At 43.8% G+C, this 19,186-nt stretch overlaps 1 protein-coding gene across 1 annotated transcript; it reads left to right on the forward strand.

Annotated features, from left to right (window-relative positions):
* Positions 1-12,870: 12,870 nt before the first annotated feature.
* Positions 12,871-16,883, forward strand: LOC120873004 (zinc finger protein OZF-like). The gene is made up of 3 exons (XM_040253759.1): positions 12,871-12,891; positions 12,983-13,106; positions 15,107-16,883. The coding sequence occupies exons 1-3, from the start codon at positions 12,871-12,873 to the stop codon at positions 16,324-16,326; spliced, it is 1,365 nt and encodes a 454-aa protein (XP_040109693.1). The 3' UTR covers positions 16,327-16,883.
* Positions 16,884-19,186: the final 2,303 nt, after the last annotated feature.

A 19,186-nucleotide genomic window follows, 5' to 3' on the forward strand; every position in this document is an offset into this window, starting at 1 on the left:
GCAGGCAAACACTGCACAACACTATGAGGGTCTTGGCTTTGTCTCTAAATGAAGTGGGGAGACGTTGCAGGATTTGAAACAGAAATGGCTTCATCTGCAACGTCTTCGAAGGGCCACACTGGCTGATGTAGTGAATGTGGCTTGTCGGCGTGTTTGTTTTCTTTATTGTCTCTTGACAGCAAGGTGATTGTCCTGTACACGTGTGGCCTTCTGAGGGGAGTACTAGCTCTCTAATCCTGGGGACAGGACTGGACATTTCCAAGACCCCTCTCTGCAGCTTTCTAGGGAAAGAGTGAAAGAGTTAGTCTCAGTCGTGTCTGACTGTGACCCCATGGAGTGTAGTCCACCAGGCTCCTCTGTCCATGGGATTCTCCAGGCAAGAACACTGGAGTGGGTAGCCATTCCCTTCTCCAGGGGAATCTTCCTGACCCAGGGATCACATCTAGGTTTCCTGCACTGCAGGCAGATTCTATACCATCTGAGCCGTTCAGTAAAATAAAACACATCTGAGTTAAGGTGACTATACAGGGGAAGGAGTCTCCTTGTCCAGTCTTGTTTGCGTGAAGTTTTTGTTTTGTTTTGTTTTGTTTAGTAGAATACAGTGCCAGGGATGTTAGGGGAGTCCAGATGTAAACATGTAGGGATGTTTATGTGGGTTTCACAGCTGCAACCGTGGACTTACTTCTTGGCTCTGGCATTGGATGTGAGTGCTTAAAATTTGTCCTGAAGGTTTTTTTAATCAGCACTAACTTTATTATTATTATTTTTTTTTAAGCACTAACTTTAAAAATGAGCCATACAGGGACTTCTTGGCAGTGCAGTGCTTAAGGTTCTGCACTTCTACTGCGGGGGCAGAGACAGCTTCCAACATCAGTAGACTCTTCACCTTAGGACTAAGATGCATGGTAACTTTCCAGCACGTATTTCAAGGTGAGAGAAGACAGTTTATGTCTTCCTTTCTGATGCAAATATGTATATACATTTTTTTTTTCTCATATAGGATTAAGTAGTTTCCATGGAGTACTGCTGAAGGACAGAGAAGATACCAGTTATATTTCTTTAGTCCCTGATCTTAAGAGAAATATAACATCATATATATGGTATATGTTGTAGAATTTTTTTATAGATAGATATTTAAGGAAATCCAGTCTATGCTTTTAAAAAAAATGGGTGAATTAGCATCAAGTTGTACTTTATGCACCTTTTGAATTGATTATATGATATTTTTATGTTTTTAAATTTTTCATATACTTCAAACTTACAGGAAAGTTGAAAGAATAGCAAAAGACATTCTTGCATAAATTTTACCCAGGTTAAACAATTGTCTGTTTTGCACCTTTTTCTTGATCATTGTCTCCACATACATACTATTGTGTATTTCTGAGCAATTTGAGTTGAATCTGGAAGTATTTTGCCTCTGTACAAGTGAGCACTTCAATGTATGTTATACCTAAGAGCACACTTTATGTTAGAGTAGTGTCATAATCAGGAAGTTCAATATTGGTAAAATACTAATTTTTTTAAGAAAAAATTGGCCATGTTAAATGGCTTGTAGGATCCTAGTTACCCAGCCAGGGCTCAGACCTGTGCCCCCTGCAGTAACCACTGGACCACCAGGGACTTCCAATACTATTATTTAATCCATAGTCCGTATTCAAATGTGATCATCCATCCCAATATTGTCCCTTGGCATTTTTCCGGGTCCATGACCAAATTCAAAATTGCATGTTACATTGAGTTATCATTACCCTCTGCACTCCTTTAATGAAACAGTTCATCAGTGTTTCATTGAGTTCCTTAGACTCGATTATCTAGAGAAATATAGGTCACTTATTTTGTAAAATTTCCTTTTATTTTTCTGATGTTCCCTAATGACTGTATTCCACTTCTGTATCATTTCACAGAGAAACCACAGGGGTGATATTTTGTATTTCACAGTACTTCTTATCAGGAGGCATGTGATATCCGTGCTTCTCAATGTTTATATTCATTTTAGGCACTTATTTAAGTTTGTGTTCTTGACTTTAGAATTACTATTTTCCTTTCCAATAAATATTCAGAAGATATTTTGAAACTGTGTAAATATACTGATCCATATCAATATTTACTCCTTAGTTTTAGCCGCCACTGATGATTTTCAGACTCCATCAACTTTCTTACTTGTTTGTTTGACGGCACTGGGTCTCAGTGGTGGCACGCAGCGTAGGGCATCCAGCTCCTTGACCAGGGATTGAGCCCAGGCACCCAGCACCGGGAGTGTGGGGTATTAGCCACTGGGTCACCGGGGAAGTCTTCCTTCAATTTTCCATTAGTTGGCATTCTACTTTGAAATTCAGCTTCCCATGTGAGCTGTCCATTAACTTGTATCAATATCAGTGGATTTTTAAATATTTAAGTCATTATTAAGCAGGTTAAAGTCCAGCACTGTCATTTGTTTGAATGTGAATGTGAAGTCGCTCAGTCGTGTCCGACTCTTTGCAATCCCGTGGACTGTAGCCCACCAGGCTTCTCCATCCATGGGATTCTCCAGGCAAGAATACTGGAGTGGGTTACCATTTCCTTCTCCAGGGGATCTTCCCGACCCAGGGATCAAACCCGGGTCTACTTGCATCGGAGGCAGACGCTTTAACCTCGTCATTTGTTTAGAAACTCGAAATTTCCCAGAGTTAAGTCCATTGGGGTTTCCTTCATGCTGGCTGGTTTGTCTCATTTTCATGTCAACATCATCTTTTGTGCACTTAGCTGCGTTACAAAAGACATTAATGGTTTTACCCTGCAAGTTTCCTTTCTCCGCAAGGAATCTATTTGTATAGATTTATATGGTCTGATGGTGACTGCAGCCATGAAATTAAAAGATGCTTACTCCTTGGAAGGAAAGTTATGACCAACCTAGATAGCATATTGAAAAGCAGAGACATTACTTTGCCAACAAAGGTCTGTCTAGTCAAGACTGGTTTTTCCAGTGGTCATGTATGGATGTGAGAGCTGGACTATGAATAAAGCTGAGCGCCGAAGAATTGATGCTTTTGAACTGTGGTGTTGGAGAAGACTCTTGAGAGTCCCTTGGACAGTAAGGAGATCCAACCAGTCCATTCTGAAGGAGATCAGCCCTGGGTGTTCTTTGGAAGGAATGATGCTAAAGCTGAAAACTCCAGTACTTTGGCCACCTCATGCGAAGAGTTGACTCCCTCTGATGCTGGAAGGGATTGGGGGCAGGAGGAGAAGGACTAGAGGATGAGATGGCTGGATGGCGTCACGGACTCGATGGACATGAGTCTGAGTGAACTCCCGGAGTTGGTGATGAACAGGGAGGCCTGGTGTGCTGCAATTCATGGGGTCGCAAAGAGTCGGACAGACTGAGCGACTGAACTGAACTGATGTGGTCTGAATTTTCAAACTTAAGTTTTACATTCAATTCTTGAAATTTTTCCTTCTTTTCTTCTTTTTTCATGCTTTTGACAGGTATGGCAATGCTACTTGGAAATATCTGACATGTTTTCTGATTGATACACTGGTTTATGCGGTGCATGTATCAATAGACGTTTTTGCACAAAGGAACAAAGGTTTGAAGTAACAGTGTAGTGAAAGTGAAAGTCGCGTCTGACTTTTTGAGACCCCATGGACTAGACAGTGCCTGGAATTCTCCAGGCCAGAATACTGACTGGAGTGGGCAGCCGTTCCCTTCTCCAGGGGATCTTCCCAACCCAGGGATCGAACCCAGGTCTCCCCCATTGTGGGCGGATTCTTTACCAGCTGAGCCACAAGGAAAGCCTAAGAATACTGGAGTGGGGAGACTGTTCCTTCTCCAGGGGATCTTCCTGACCCAGGAATCGAACCGGGCTCTCCTGTATTGCAGGTGGATTCTTTACCACCTGAGCTATGTGGTAGTAAATGCTTTTTGCAGACTAATTTTAGTAGACAACCTAATGAAGGTTTCTGATGCTTACTAATTTCTCTAGTATTACCGACATTAGATAATATCAGACTTACTTAGGTCTCATCAATCTGATTGGTTGCCTTTTCCTAATGAAAAATAAAATAATTTTTTTAAATGTTCATGTGTTTTGTAATTCTGATCTCAAGTGGCATACAAGGATTTTGCCTTTGAAGATTTTCAGTCTTCTCCTCGTTAATTTATAGTACTTGTTGAATTTACTTGTTATCTATATATTAACTTAAAAATGTATAGATAGCTCAGTATCTGAAGTGTTTTCTTGTTTCAATTTTTATGTGTTTTTTTAAAAGCCTGCTATTTCCATATAGTTTGTGTATATACTGTGAAAACATTTATATTTGCTTTGAAAACTGTAAGGCATGACAAATCAGTAATGTTCGGAAATGTGAAATAAAGTGGAATCATTTATGTCAAGGGGTTCTTAACCTGAGTTAGGAGGCTTTTTTTTTTTTTTGCTACCAGCCCATCTCCCTCCACCCTCGTGCATGTGTTCTCAATCATGTAACCCCATGAACTGCAGCCCGCCAGGCTCCTCTGTCCGTGGACTTTTCCACGCAAGAATACTGGAGTGGGTTGCCATTTCCTTCTCCATAGGAGGCTTTTAACTGTGGGTCTCCTGTACCTCCCCATCTTGTGAAACCATGAACTTTTGATCTGGACCAACCTGCAAATATCCCAAGGACTCTCCAAGAATGTCTGCAACTTATCACACAGGTTACCTCCCTCTAGTGATAGCCATAGCACTCAATCCTTTTCTTCCAAGACTAGCTTTTGCCTTCAACTCCAATTAAAATCCGTTGGAATGCGAACCTTTTTGTCTTTAAAAGCACCTTTTATTTATTCCCTAGACAACATCTTTTTTTCTCGCTATTGACATTTTAATCTGCCGGCCTGCTCAGTTGCCTCCACTCTTTGGGACCCCAGGGACTGTAGCACGCCAGGCTCCTTTTTCCATGGGATTTCCCAGACGAGAACACTGGAGTGGGTGGCCATTTCCTCCTCCAGGGAATCTTCCTGACCCAGGGATCGAACCCTAGTCTCTTGAATCTCCTTCACTGGCAGGCAGATTCTTAATCACTGCACCACCGGGGAAGCCCTGATACTTTAACGTGCAACGAGTTGCAATTCTTTGATCACAAGTAAATGTGTTGTGGTTGATTATTACCTCTTAGGTTTATTTAGGCAGACAGTGTCCACTATAGAGTTCTGTTATCTAGTTTCATGTATTTTCCTTTTTAGACAATAATACAGAATTGCCTTTTTTATTCCAAAATCTTATTTCCTTACTTGCAAATGCTTCCAAGATTTTCATTAAAAAAAAAACGACTCTAGCTACTCTTTAGACAACTGGAATGCATTTTTTTCTAATCTTGTATCATATTTTATGTTGAGAAATGAGAATTAGATCAGAATTTTTAAAAGATTATACATACAGGCTTTGCTGGGTCTATTTTGATGTGTTTTTAAGTGGTTCTTCCGGCGGACTTGGCCCATTAGTGCCCTGCAGGGAGGGGGAGGGTCTGGTCCACACAGCAATCCCTGGACGCAGGGGAACTACGTTGTCCAGAAGTCTGTGCGCGGCCTGGTACTCAACTGGGGCTTTTCCGGGAATGTGAACTCGGAGGAGGCGAGACTTCTGGCGTCTTTCTGATGGTCGGTTGACGTCTTTGCTGCTGTCTGCAGGACCCAGGGCTCTGAATCACTGGGTGGAGCCGAGCTTAAAGAAGCTGGAAAGATCCCGAGGGTCGCCGTCCACATTGCACAGGAGTGAGCGTGTTGCGGAACCGCTTTCGGGATTTTCGGCCCAGGTTTTCCCTGCTGCACCGAATGGGTCCTGTGACAACCGACGCGCGGCAGGACCCGGCCCAGGTGACTGTTCGTCCTCGGATCCTCAAGCCCCCAGAGAGTCACCTGCTCAGGGCACCGCGGTTCAGTCCGCTGAGTGCAGAGCTTTAGGCGTGCGTGTGTCTGACACGCTGTGTGATGAAATGTGACGTGTTAAAGGCCTTGGGCCCGGCACGTGCCGATCCTTGGAGGCGCACACGAACCAGAGCGTTAGGGAAACTTGGGGTTGGAGTCCTCTCTGCGGGGACGGGACATGAAGGAGGAGTCAAGCAGTCAGCTGGGCCGACAGTCCGCATTCTGGGAACCACGGAGGGCTGTGAACAAGTCCGGAAGATGCTCCAGTTTTAAGGTATTTCAGAGGAGAACTGACTGGGGAGGGGGTGATGAGGTGGAGACTGGGAGAGGCTTCTGCGTTAGACTCCAGAGATTCGAGTGGTTTCCGGACGACACTAGTGACTTTGGAAGTGGCCGACCTGAAACAGGTCGACTGCCCACATTTCTTTTGTAAAGATGTCTCCCGACTCAGGAGCATCAGGGATTTGCAGTTGGGGTGTGCAGCTGTTACAGCAGGCAGGTCACTGGGTATGGGCAGAGAAGTGGGGGCAGGGGCAGGGGATCAAAGGCAGAGGGAAGCAGGAACCTCCAGACTGAGAGGAAATCAGGGATCTTGGGCGGTAAGTGTCTGGGTAGCAGACAAAGAAAGGAGGAGAAAGGTGGGAATCTCCTGTGTCCAAAGGTTACTTTTGCCCGTGATGTCCTCAATACAGTAAGATTAGCCGGACAGATTTAGAAGTACCCATCAGGCACGGACGTCGTTAACACTTCTGATCGAAGCCAAGCAAGGACAAAAATCCCTTCTCCCCTTGGAAGATAGAGCTGGATTAAAATCAAGGAATCTGACCCCCAGACTTCTTCTTCGTGAGCATTCCGCCTCTTCATTTCTATCCCGCTCATAACCGCCTTGCCTGAGAAACCTGGGGCGCCAGGTTTTCAACTCTCTCTCCTCTCCCGCTGAGAGCATAACCTTGCTTAAATAGACTCTCACTTTGCTTTCTTAACCTCTCCACTTTGTCTCCAAATTCTTTCGCAGTGAAGAAAGAACTTTAAATTCAAGGGCAATACAACCGTTCGAGCTAACACTTTATGTAGATTAAAGAAGGAAGTTAGATGGGCTGTAGCCACCAATGAGTCCATGGCTTTTCATTGTCTGAGTTATTTTCAGGAAAGAAGAGACTCCTCTTTCTTTTGAATACCATTACTGTCTCAGGTCAGTAAGGGCTCCCACCTCCAGCTGGCCAACCCTAATTGAGGTTTCTGTTTATTAATTTTTTTTTTCAAACTTTTTATTTTGCATTGAGATATAAACAACAATGTTGTGTGTTTATTAATTTTTAATAAATGAATTAAAAGGAATAAGAATGATATTAATTTAAATATAAGCATTAATTATATTATTTATATATTTATAAGGAACAACAGACTGGTTCAAAATAGGAAAAGCAGTACGTCAAAGCTGTATATTGTCACCCTGCGTATTTAACTTACATGCAGAGTACATCATGAGAAACCCTGGGCTGGAAGAAGCACAAGCTGAAATCAAGATTGCCGGGAGAAATATCAATAACCTCAGATATGCAGATGACACCACCTTTATGGCAGAAAATGAAGAGGAACTAAAAAGCCTCTTGATGAAAGTGAAAGAGGAGAGTGAAAAAACTTGGCTTAAAGCTCAACATTCAGAAAACTAAGATCATGGCATCTGGTCCCATCACTTCATGGGAAATAGATAGGGAAACAGTGGAAACAGTGTCAGACTTTATTTTGGGGGGCTCCACAATCACTGCAGATGGTGATTGTAGCCATGAAATTAAAAGACGCTTACTCCTTGGAAGGAAAGTTATGACCAACCTAGATAGCATATTGAAAAGCAGAGATATTACTTTGCCAACAAAGGTCCGTCTAGTCAAGGCTATGGTTTTTCCAGTAGTCATGTTTGGATGTGAGAGTTGGACTGTGAAGAAGGCTGAGTGCCAAAGAATTGATGCTTTTGAACTGTGGTGTTGGAGAAGACTCTTGAGAGTCCCTTGGACTGCGGGGAGATCCAACCAGTCCATCCTAAAGGAGATCAGTCCTGGGTGTTCATTGGAAGGACTGATGCTGAAGCTGAAACTCCAATACTTTGACCACCTCATGTGAAGAGTTGACTCATTGGAAAAGACCCTGATGCTGGGAGGGATTGGGGGCAGGAGGAGAAGGGGACGACCGAGAATGAGATGGCTGGATGGCATCATGGACTCGATGGACGTGAGTTTGAGTGAACTCCGGGAGTTGGTGATGGACAGGGAGGCCTGGTGTGCTGCGATTCATGGGGTTGCAAAGAGTCTGACACGACTGAGTGACTGAACTGAACTGAACTGAAGGAATATAAATAATTGTATTATAAAACCTTAAAGATAATTGGCAGGATTTCCTGGTGCAGTAAATGTGGCTCTGAGTAAAGGACAGTAAAGGTTTTCTTTTGGCTGAGCATCTGTAAGACCTGAGACCACACTGATGGGAGAAGTTGGCTTTAGGGAGATAGTAAAAGTTGAATTAGGGATGTGCTGTTTCTTAGATTCGAAAGTTGAGGTAACATAGGGGTTGCTGAAATTTATAGTTTAGAATTGAGGGAGGAGGTCACTGGCTGAAGGATGTCCATGTAGTGACAGCCTAAGTGCTGGACTCCAGCCATGTCTGGATCTCAAATTTAGGAGGGAAAGTCTTGTCACTTTTCAATGAAAGGGGACCTGAGATGAAAGAGAGAGCTGGGGCTGGAGAGCAGAGAGAGTGGGACTTTCTGAGGTTGCTGGATGGGAGGGTCCTGTGGCTCCAGCGCTTTCTGGGGGAAGCAGGGTATAAGCAGTAAGGAACCTTGACTGGGGTGGAGATGGAGAAGGAGCAGGCTGGTTGTGTACACTGACTGCTGGGAACACTCAGCCAACTGTCTATTCCTTGTGGTGCCAGAAAAATTGGACCATACTCACCAGTGAGTCAAGCTCAAGATTTAACAAGTTAATCTTGTATAAGCAAATAATAACTGCTGAAAATGACAGTCTATGTCTGTGTATAATCTTACATATATATTTAATGTCGTTTTTGTCTTGGGCTCTTCACATATATCTCTGAAGCCCTTGGAATTTCCTAGGAGTTTAGGACCTTTTTTGTTATTCACAAGTAGCCCCGTTTTCACACAGGAGTTTTTATGATGAGATGACTTAGGATTGGTCTCCTAGGCAGCCTCAGCATAGTACCAGTCACCAGAAAAACCAAGCAATTAGTTTAAACCCCCCCCACCCTGGGGCCTCACAAGGATCAGAAGGAAACTAGATTTGGTATAAAAACTGCTGAAGAATGAAATGAAGTTTCCTTCAGATTGGTGAACACATTGAAATGATGGAGGTCCTAGGATGGTGGCATGTACTGAAAGGACCTGGAAACCCCCTGCTTCCCTTCACCCACCCACCCCACCTAGCCTTGTCTTCCACTGGGCTGTTTCTAAGTTGTATCCATTAAAATGAACCAAAAGAAAGGAAAGTGATTACTTTCGTGGGTCATTTGATCAAATTATCAAAACTGAGGAGGGGTTCATGGGAATCCCTGAATTTGTAGGCAAGTGGAACAGAAGTATTGATAGCGTGGGAACCAGAGATCAGAACTGTCCTCTCTAAAAAGGCATAGTCCAGTGAGACTGAGCCCTTAAACCTTTACCTTTTGTCCCTAACCCCTGGATGCCAGAATACGGTTAATGTAGGGCACCCAGTTGGTATCATGAAGTCTGATCATTGGTGGTAGAAAAGATATCATATAGTTGGTGTCAGATAGGAAATCATAGAAGGAATCACAGAAACTTCAAGGTGTTGATTAAATGTCACATTTATATACTGACTTAAAAGACATGTAAGAAGTATCAAATTTTCAAAAACATTTGTGGATGTGTTAATCCTGTGTTCTGTTATAGCTCAGTGATAGCCCCAGACATACAGTAATAATGCATTTGATGCCTACAGTAACATCATGAGATAGGCACCATAAATGTTGCCATTTTACACATGAAGACACTGAAACTGAAGGAAGTTGAATCTTTGTCGAAGGCTATCTGAGTTGTCAGGTTATTGCTCTGAAGCCTGAGGGTGTAGGGTCAGTGAAGAATCTAAGCTACTCCATCTTGTAAGGTTCCGGGAAAAGAGCCTTTGGAAATCCAAGAGCCTTTGGAAATCCCCTGACCTCAACCCACCACCTGCGAACCAATCAGAACCCTTGGCCAGCCCGGGAAATTCGAATCAAGCCCGGGAAAGGAGAACCAATCAGAACTCAACACCTAACCCTTCACCAGAAGTTGACCGATCAGACACGGAGAGTCCCGTTTTTCGAATTTTTCGTGCGATAATACCCTATATAAGCAATGTAACCCAGAGCTCAGGGCTCCTCCCTATAGCTGCTGCGTCGGTATCGGTGGGAGCCCCAGCTCGAGCTTGGTAATAAAAACTCTCTTGCTTTTGCATCGGATATCGGCTCCCTGGTGGTCATTGGGAGATTTTGTGACTTGGGCATAACAGTCAGAGGTTAGCCTGAAGTGACTCATCTCCAGGAAAGGAAAGGAAGGACACGGCTCCGCCTTTCCATCCTCACCAAGATGACCCTGATCTCAGATCCTCCCTCTTTTCACAGGTTCCCAGGTAGCAGCACTGTTTATGGTGCCTTGCCGGGGTCCAGCCCCGGTGGATCCAGGGAATTCGAAGGTGGGGATGGCGTCGGCGTCCTTGGAAAAATACATATTTAATTAACAGATATATAGAGAGATTAGAAATAGATAGTGTAGTAGGAGAATTAGTCGAGAAAAGGAGGCTGAATCCAGATGGGAATTCAGCCAGAGAAATGGGAGCAAGAAAGAAGCGACATGGGGGAATCAGTCTTTCCGGAAACTGATCCGATTCCTTTATTTTGGGTTTGCTTATATACCTTTTGTTACACATAGGGATGAATACAGAGTCACGCGGGGGTCAGCAGTCCTGACCTTTATCAAAATCAGGTGCTTCACATAAATGTATTAAAAAAAGGTCTTAGGGATATTACATCATCTTCTGGCCATGAGTGAGACCTGGTGACATTTTATGATCCTTTCTTTCTGATAACCAAAAAACTTATTTTTTCCAAGGGTGTTTTTTCTTAAACCAGGCACCACCCTCCAAATAAAGTTGCATTCCTATAGGGTGAGGGTGTAGTGAGTTACAATCAAGAAAGGAATTTATTTAACCCAAGGTTAACATGATTAATCTTAAAGGTTAATACTTATTTCTCCTATATGCTTAAAGGTTAATGCTTATTTCTCCTATATGCTAGTTATATTCATTATAAGGGCAGGGAACATGGAGATTTAGCAGCAAACATCAGCCCAACAAATGAAAATCCTTTCACCAATGTTCCCCTAAAGATCTATCTAGTCTTAAGATAGTGATAAAGTTACATTTTTACATGGCAAGAACACAGGGATTTATAATAAAGTACAGTGATCTATTACAAAAGAGAAAATTCATTAACTCAAAAAGTCTAGTATTGCTAACCTTAAAACTACTATATTTCCTTTTCTATATTCCAAATACATTGATTAATATATTCCCAGGTGCCTAAGGATATGGAGGCCTGGCAGCAATCGTTGACTCAACAATGAGAAAAGCCCTATGCTAATTAAGACTCTCAAAATACTCCAAAACTCTCTGTGCTGTTTATGGTTGAGAGGTAGTAAACAATCATGTAATTCCTAATATAATTCCAATATAATTCCTAACCAACTCACTATACTAATAATTTCCAGCTCCCCAAAAGAATTTGCCTTTAGTAAGTCTAAAACATCTCGTGCCTCTCAGGTTGGGAGGCTGTAAACAATCACATGTGGCCGGACGAACCTATAGAGGCGGGCTGGATAACCTTCAGAGCAGTCCGTAAGCTGAAACACTCTTGTCACGCCCAGGAATTTTTATTGCCTTGGAGCTGCACGTTAACTCCTTCTCCGAGAGAAACGGTTATGGGGGAGAGCATAAAACAGACTGGTTTTGGGGTAGATGCTCGGGAACAGGGGGTTTCCTGAGGCTTGATCACGCCTTTGCGTATGCCAAGCCTCCTTCCTCATGACCTTTGCCATGGGCGGAGTTCCTCACGCTGGCCCCCAGCAGTCCCTGGACAGGTAAGTGGAAGAAGCCGCAGTACCTCCCTAGACGTCATCCCACCCCTGGTCCTGACACACAGATACAGGAGACACAGTTGTCCTGGGGTTGCTGGGCCTTAGTTCTGGCCCTGGGTCACCTCAGGCACAGGACCCTCTTTAGACAGGCCAGTTCTGATCTCTGGTTCCCAAGCTACTAGGACTTCTGCCCTACTTGCCTACAAATTCAGGGATTCCCATGAATGCCCTCCTCAGTTTTGATAGTTGTACTGAGGTGGTCTCCTGTGTCCACTGGAGAAGGTGAGGTGGTGAGATGTTCCTGGGACAGGAGCCAGCCTGTCCTTGTGCCTGGAGGTGAGACCAAGTCAGGTGTGTCCAGCAAACTGCAGGACCCAGGACGTGGGTGGATAAAGACAGAGCAGAGCCTTTCCTGGGCTGGCAGCCTGAGGAGCTGGATGATTTTCTGCTGTGCAGGGTGAGAGACAGTCGTCTGACATGACACCACGACGTTTGCCTTTAGGTGAGAGTAGGGACACTGTGTCTGAGACGGGCAGTGAGAAGTAGGAGTGACGAGACTTCCTTGGTGGTCCAGGGGCTGAGACTGTGCTCCCAATGTAGGGGGCCCAGGGTTCGATCCCTGGTCAGGGAACTAGATCCCACATGCCACAAGTAAGAGCTGGTGCAGCCAACAAAAAGTAGGAGTGATGAGCAGGAGGATTGTCCAGAATTTCGTATCCTCGTGCTCAGTCTGAGATGTGGCAGGGGTGTCTCACGGGGTATCAGGTATACAACTAGACACACATCTGGAGATCAGGTTGGGGCGGGGTCCAGGTGTGAAGATACTCCTGAGCAGGTGGACAGCAGGGGGACCATGTCAGATTCAGGTCCTCAGGTCACGGTGTTGGTGCCATGAAGCCTGGACAGTGGGGAGGGTGTTTTGGTTACAGAGGCCGCTGTGAACTCATGTGTCCCCCTCCTGACAGGGCCATGTGACCACTGAGGATGTGGTGGTGTCCTCCCAGGAGGAGTGGAGGCTCCTCGGCGAGGCTCAGAGACTCCTGTACTGTGACGTCATGCTGGACAACCTGTCCCTGATAGCCTCCCTGGGTAAGAACTGCATCCGCACACACTGCCTGTGCTGGACTCGGCCCTTCTCTCTGCATGGCTCACTCCAGACTTCCTAGCTTAGGCCATGGACACTGCTTCCTTCCTGGTTTCTTGGCATTTGAGCTGTGCCCCTCTACTCATAGATGTTCAGTCTGTGTCACATGCCCTGAAGCCTTTCACAGAAGAATTTGGTCTTGGAGGCTCGTTCCCTGCTTGTCCACTTCTCCTTTGCTTTGCCAATACTTGGTGTATTGACTGTTGTGCTGGGTGGAAGATCTGTGTCACAGGTTCTAACCTATTTTTGTGCAGCACCTGCCTCAGTGATAACAGACACTTTCGTGGTCAGCATTTGTGGTCAACACTAGGTTTTTTTTTTTTTTCAAGACTCTCCTTGAGGTTCTCCTAATAATAAATATTTTTCCTGAAGTCTGTCATTGTTTGGGTCACTCTGGGCTGGTGTCTTTGACTGCCCAGTTTGATCTGGTAGGTTAATCAGGCCTTTGATCTGGTAGGTTCCACCCTCACCCATCCTGAGCTGAGGGGCAGAGGCAGCCCTGGGTGCCTGACGAAGTAGACATCTGTCTGGTCATAGGAAGAGGGTTGACAGGATCCAGGGCCTGGTGAGCAGGAGCTGTAGGAAGGCATGATGTCGCTGATGTGTTCTAATCCTGCAGGGACAGGTCTTTCCTCCATGACTGTGTTAGTTTTTAGCTTTTCCTGGCTGTACCTCATTTCTGTCTTCTTCCCCATTTTGACACTTCCCCCTTTTGTCTATTTTTACTGTGAGTTCACACCCCTGTCCTTTTCTACCCCAGTGTCACCTACATCTCTCCTTTCCCTCTCTCCCTGCAATCTTCTCCAATAGAAGTCTGTTCTTTTTTGCTAGTGTTTTTGTTTGTTCACTTGTTTTTGCCACACTGGTGGCATGTGGGATCTTAGTTCCCCAACCTGAGATAGAATCCCCTCCCACCCCAGCATTGGATGGTGGATTCTTTTCCACCGGATCATTGGGGAAGTCCCAATAGTTGATTCTTCTTTAATTTTAATTGGAAGATATTACTTTACAATATTGTGATGCCTCCACCATACATCAACATGAGTCGGCAATAGGCATGCATGTGTCCCCTCCTTCTTGAACACCCCCTCCCACCTTCCTCCCCACCCCATCCCTCCAGGTTGCCACAGAGCACCGGCTTTGGGTTCCCTGTGTCACACAGCAAACTTCCATTGGCTATCTTTTTACATATGGTAATGTATATGTTTCAATGCTGTTCTCTCAAGTCATCCTACTCTCTCCTTCTCCCACTGTTTCCAAATGTCTGCTGTTTATGTCTCCGTCTATTTTGCTACCCTGCACTGTTTACAATAGCTAGCATGTGGGACGACCTAGATGTCCATTGGCAGACGAATGGATAAGGAAGTTGTGGTACATACATACAATGGAATACTACTCACCTATAAAAAGGAACATACTTGAATTAGTTCTGATGAGGTGGATGAACCTGGAGCCTATTACACAGAGTGAAATAAGTCAGAAAGAGAAAAACAAATATCATATATATATATATATATATATTTGAAATCTAGAAAGACAGTACCAGTAATCCATTCTTAATGTATCTTGGGAGGTGCACATTCTTATATACTCCTTGAACACTGAGTAGTCAGGCGTGAATGCATTTTCCAAAAGTGGGGCACATTCTGCCTAGTACACTTGTCACCACCCCAAAATCCTGCTGAACACCACTAGCAGAAGAGTGGGTAGTTCCAGGCTTCTCCTCTTATCACAGCACCATATCCCGGCATCCTGTCTTTTTCCCTATTCTCTGATCACAGAGGCCTAGTATTCACAGTAGCCCCTTCTGCCACCTGTCTGCCTCCCTTGTTTGAATCATTTGCCATGGACTTACTCTCTGATATGTCATAAAGAAATCTGTAATGGGTTTCTGTCCAACAAAAGTCTCCACACACTTTATCAGTACTTTTTGTTTTCCTTTCAGGTTGTTGGCAGGGAGGAGAAGCTGAGAAAACCATTTCTAAACAGTGTGTTTCTGTAGAGCAAGTGACACGAGACAGGAATCCACAGCCAGACCCTTCTATCTTGAAGACTCTCGCTTCCAGTATGTGTGCCCTGGTAGAGAAAGATGTTCTGTACCTGGCTGACACTGTGTTCAGGTGCAGAGAGATTGAGAAGACTTTCCTTGGCAGCCTGGGCTTTCTCCAGTACCATTCTCCCCATGATGGAGAGCATCCATGCAGAAGCAGGCAGAGGAGAGAGGTCTCTCACTCTGGGCAAGGACATTACAAGTGCAGCAAATGTGGCAAAGCCTTCAGTAAGAAGTACAAATTCACGGAGCACTGGAGAGTTCACACTGGAGAAAAACCTTATTTGTGCCATGACTGCAGGAAGTTCTTTAGACAGAGCTCCAGTCTTATTCACCATCGGAAAGTTCACACAGGAGAAAGGCCTTATGAGTGCTGTAACTGTGGGAAGGTCTTTGTCCACAAATATAAACTTTTTGAACACCAGAGAACTCACACTGGAAAAAGACCCTATGAGTGTAATGAATGTGGGAAAGCCTTCGCCCGCAAGGATTCACTTGTCCAGCATCAAAAAATCCACACTGGAAAGAATCCTCATAAGTGCAGTGAGTGTGGGAAGTGCTTCCTGTACAGAAATAACCTTCTTGCTCACCAAAGGATCCATACTGGAGAAAAGCCTTATGGGTGTAGCAAATGTGGTAAGTCTTTCATCTTCAAAATAAGGCTGCTTTATCACCAGCGAGTCCACACTGGAGAAAAACCTTTTATGTGCAGTGAATGTGCGAAAGCCTATGTCTACAAAGGAAGTCTTGTTGTGCATAAGAGAATTCATACTTTGGAGAAGGCTTATGGGTGTAACAAATGTGGGAAATTGTTTACAACCAGCTTCGCCCTCAACAGACATGAGAATATTCACACTGCACGAAGGCATTACCAGTGCACTGAATATGGGAAAGCTCTCAATGGCAAAGTTAAACTTGATGAGCACCAGAGAACCCACACTGGAGAAAGACCCTATAAGTGTAACAAATGTGAGAAGAGCTTCAGGCACAAGGCTACACTTGTTCATCACCAAAAAGTCCACACTGGAGTAAAGCCTTTTAAATGCAGTGAATGTGGGAAGCCCTTCACTTACAAAACAAGTCTTGTTGTCCACCAGAGAATTCATACTAGATGAAAACCTCATGAGCATAGTTCTTTGTAGGTAGCTCCAAGTTCATAAAAAACAGGAAAGTTCACACTTGGGAAGTGCCCTTCTGAACTTAGGCTTGCCTTCATTCAAGTTAACATCTGGTAGCACAGCTCCTGTGTTGTAGAGTAGGTGGGTATGCAACTTTTGTGGAGTCACTCAACCTTTTCTAAAGTGGTTAAATCTTTTTCCAGTGTCACTGGAAGCACTAAAATCTGAGTTTCTGTTCTTTCCATTCTTGCCAACACTTGGTGTGTCTGGGCTTTCTCATTTCTGTGATGTCATAGCTGTATCCAGTGGTTTGAAGTAGCATTTTCCTAATGACATGATGCTGAGTCATTTTCCATGTGTTAATTTCCACCCATATATCACTGGAAATTGCTGTTCATATGATTTACCCTCTTAATTACTGACTTGATGTTTCTTCATGGATTATTCATTAAGGTACTCTGCTGGAAATATTTACCAGTATTCCTCCAGAGACTTGGTCATCTCAGTTCAGTCACATTTCCAGAGAAGAGTTTTGTTTTGTTTTATTTATTTATTTGGCCATGCTGCTGGACATGAGGGAACTTAATTCCCTGCCGCGGTCCAGCCCCGGTGGATCCAGGGAATTCGAAGCGGGGACGGCATTGGCGAGGAAAACTTATTTATTTATTAATATAAGATTAGAAAGAAATAGTGTAGTAGAAAAATTAAGTGGAGAAAGAAGGCTGAATAACTTGGCTTACGGGGAAGGCCAATAAAGTTCCAGACAAGGAGCTTGCACCATCTACATTTGGCCACCGGCGCCCACTTGAATATCGGGGGGTGCCCCGCCTTGGGCTCCCCCTCACGTGGATCTTAAAAGCCAGGACAAGTAAGTAGACATGGTGAGCCGCCCCGCTCCAGATGGGAATTCAGCCTGAAATTAAAGAGGAGACACGGGGGAAACCAGCCCAGCAACTGGCTCCATCCTCTATTGTTCAGAAGGCCTTTTATACTTTTGATAAAACATGGAGATCAATGGATAACACAAAGTTATGCAGCGTTAGCAGCCCAGACTCTTATCAAAAGCAGGCTTTTCTCTCTGCATACCTAGTTGTATACACAAATCTTAGGTAATTTACATCATCTTCTGGCCAAAAGGGCCAATTAACATTTTACAGCCTTTTTTCTGATAAGGGTTTTTCAACCAGAAGACTTATTTGTGTTGATCTTCCCAAAGTCTGGTGCCCCTCTCAGAAAGCACTAAATAAAGTTACATTCTTACATAGCAAGGACACAAGAGGAGTGTAGTTATATATAACAAAGAGAAAAGTAATTAACTCAAAAGTCTAGTGTTGCTGACATCAGAACTATTATATATCTTTTTCCATATCCCGTTTACATTGATTAACATCCTCCCAGGTGCCTAAAAGATAAAGAATATGGAGGCCTGGCGGCAATCATTGAGTCAACAGTGAAAACCCTCTACCAATATAATTTTTAACTCGTTAGAAAAGGCTCTGTATCTTTAAGATGCTTTTAAGCTTTGTGCCTCTCACAGTTGGGGGCCTGTAAGCAATTCACAAGCTGTAAGAGGTCCAGGGAACCTGTTAGGCAAGCTAGAGAGCAATCAGAGGGGGTTAACTGAAACATCCCTTTCAAATGCAGAAGACTAAAGCCCTGATTTGACTTTTTCCAGAGAATATTAGAAGACTGGAAAGGCAGGCAGATTCTTATTTTTTGGGGGGTGGATGCTCAGGAAATTCCAGGGGGAAAACCTGAGGTCTGATTAGCCTTGCCATCAGAGCTCTGCTGCATGACCTTTTCACGGGTGGAATTCCTCACGCTGGCTCCCAGCAGTTCCCCAACCAAGGATCAAACCTGTGCCTCCAGCAGTGAGAGCACAGAGTGCTAACCACTGTACCACCTGAGAATTCCCAAGATGCTTTCATTTTAGTGTAGTTTAATTTGTCCGTTTATTCGTTTACTGATTATTCTTTTGGTGTTGTAAATAAGAAATATTTCCCAAATTTAAAGACAGAATTTTTCCTATATTTCCTTCTGTAACTTTTAAATTTAGGTTTCTTAATGATATTAATAAGCCACCCTTAGTTGATTTGGAAAGTTATTTTTTAAAAAAGTATGGATACCCAATTGCTGCAGTGATATTGATTTAAAAGTATAGCTTATTTCTTGAATTGCTTTAGTATCTTCATGGAAGGTCAATCATGTATATATATGTCTATTTCTGGACTTTCTCTTCAGTTGCATTTATCCACTTTATTTATGCCAATACTTTCATGTGTTGAATAATTTATTTTTAACAATAATATGTCTTGATCTCAAGGTTGTGTACTCCTTGGACTTTCTTTATCCAAGTTATTATGGCCATTCTTGGTCCTTTGCCTTTCCATATGAAGTTTGTTTGGCTGCTCAGCATATAGGATCTTAGTTCTCTGAGGAGGAATTGAACCTGTACCCTTGGCAGTGGAAGTGCAGAGTTCTAACCACTGCATCACCAGGGAATTCCCCCATATAACGTTTAGAATCCACTTTTCAATTTGTGCATAACAAATATTCCCACTAGAATTTTGATTGGAATTGCATTTAATCTTCAGTATGGTGAAAATGAAAGAGGAGAGTGAAAAAGTTGGCTTAAAGCTCAACATTCAGAAAACTAAGATCGTGGCTTCTGGTCCCATCACTTCATGGCAAATAGATGGGGAAACAGTGGAAACCGTGTCAGACTTTATTTTGGGGGGCTCCAAAATCACTGCAGATGGTGATTACAGCCATGAAATTAAAAGACACTCCTTGGAAGGAAAGTTATGACCAACCTAGATAGCATATTGAAAAGCAGAGACATTACTTTGCCAACAAA

This window comes from Oryx dammah, unplaced genomic scaffold, assembly GCF_014754425.2.
Source record: "Oryx dammah isolate SB20612 unplaced genomic scaffold, SCBI_Odam_1.1 HiC_scaffold_13, whole genome shotgun sequence".
In the NCBI taxonomy this organism is placed as follows: domain Eukaryota; kingdom Metazoa; phylum Chordata; class Mammalia; order Artiodactyla; family Bovidae; genus Oryx; species Oryx dammah.

Coding starts and splice junctions, on each gene's coding strand:
- LOC120873004 (XM_040253759.1), top strand. CDS start 12,871: ATGTCAGATTCAGGTCCTCAG. Junction 12,892..12,982: donor TGTCAGATTCAGGTCCTCAG/GTCACGGTGTTG, acceptor CCCTCCTGACAG/GGCCATGTGACCACTGAGGA. Junction 13,107..15,106: donor GTCCCTGATAGCCTCCCTGG/GTAAGAACTGCA, acceptor TTTTCCTTTCAG/GTTGTTGGCAGGGAGGAGAA.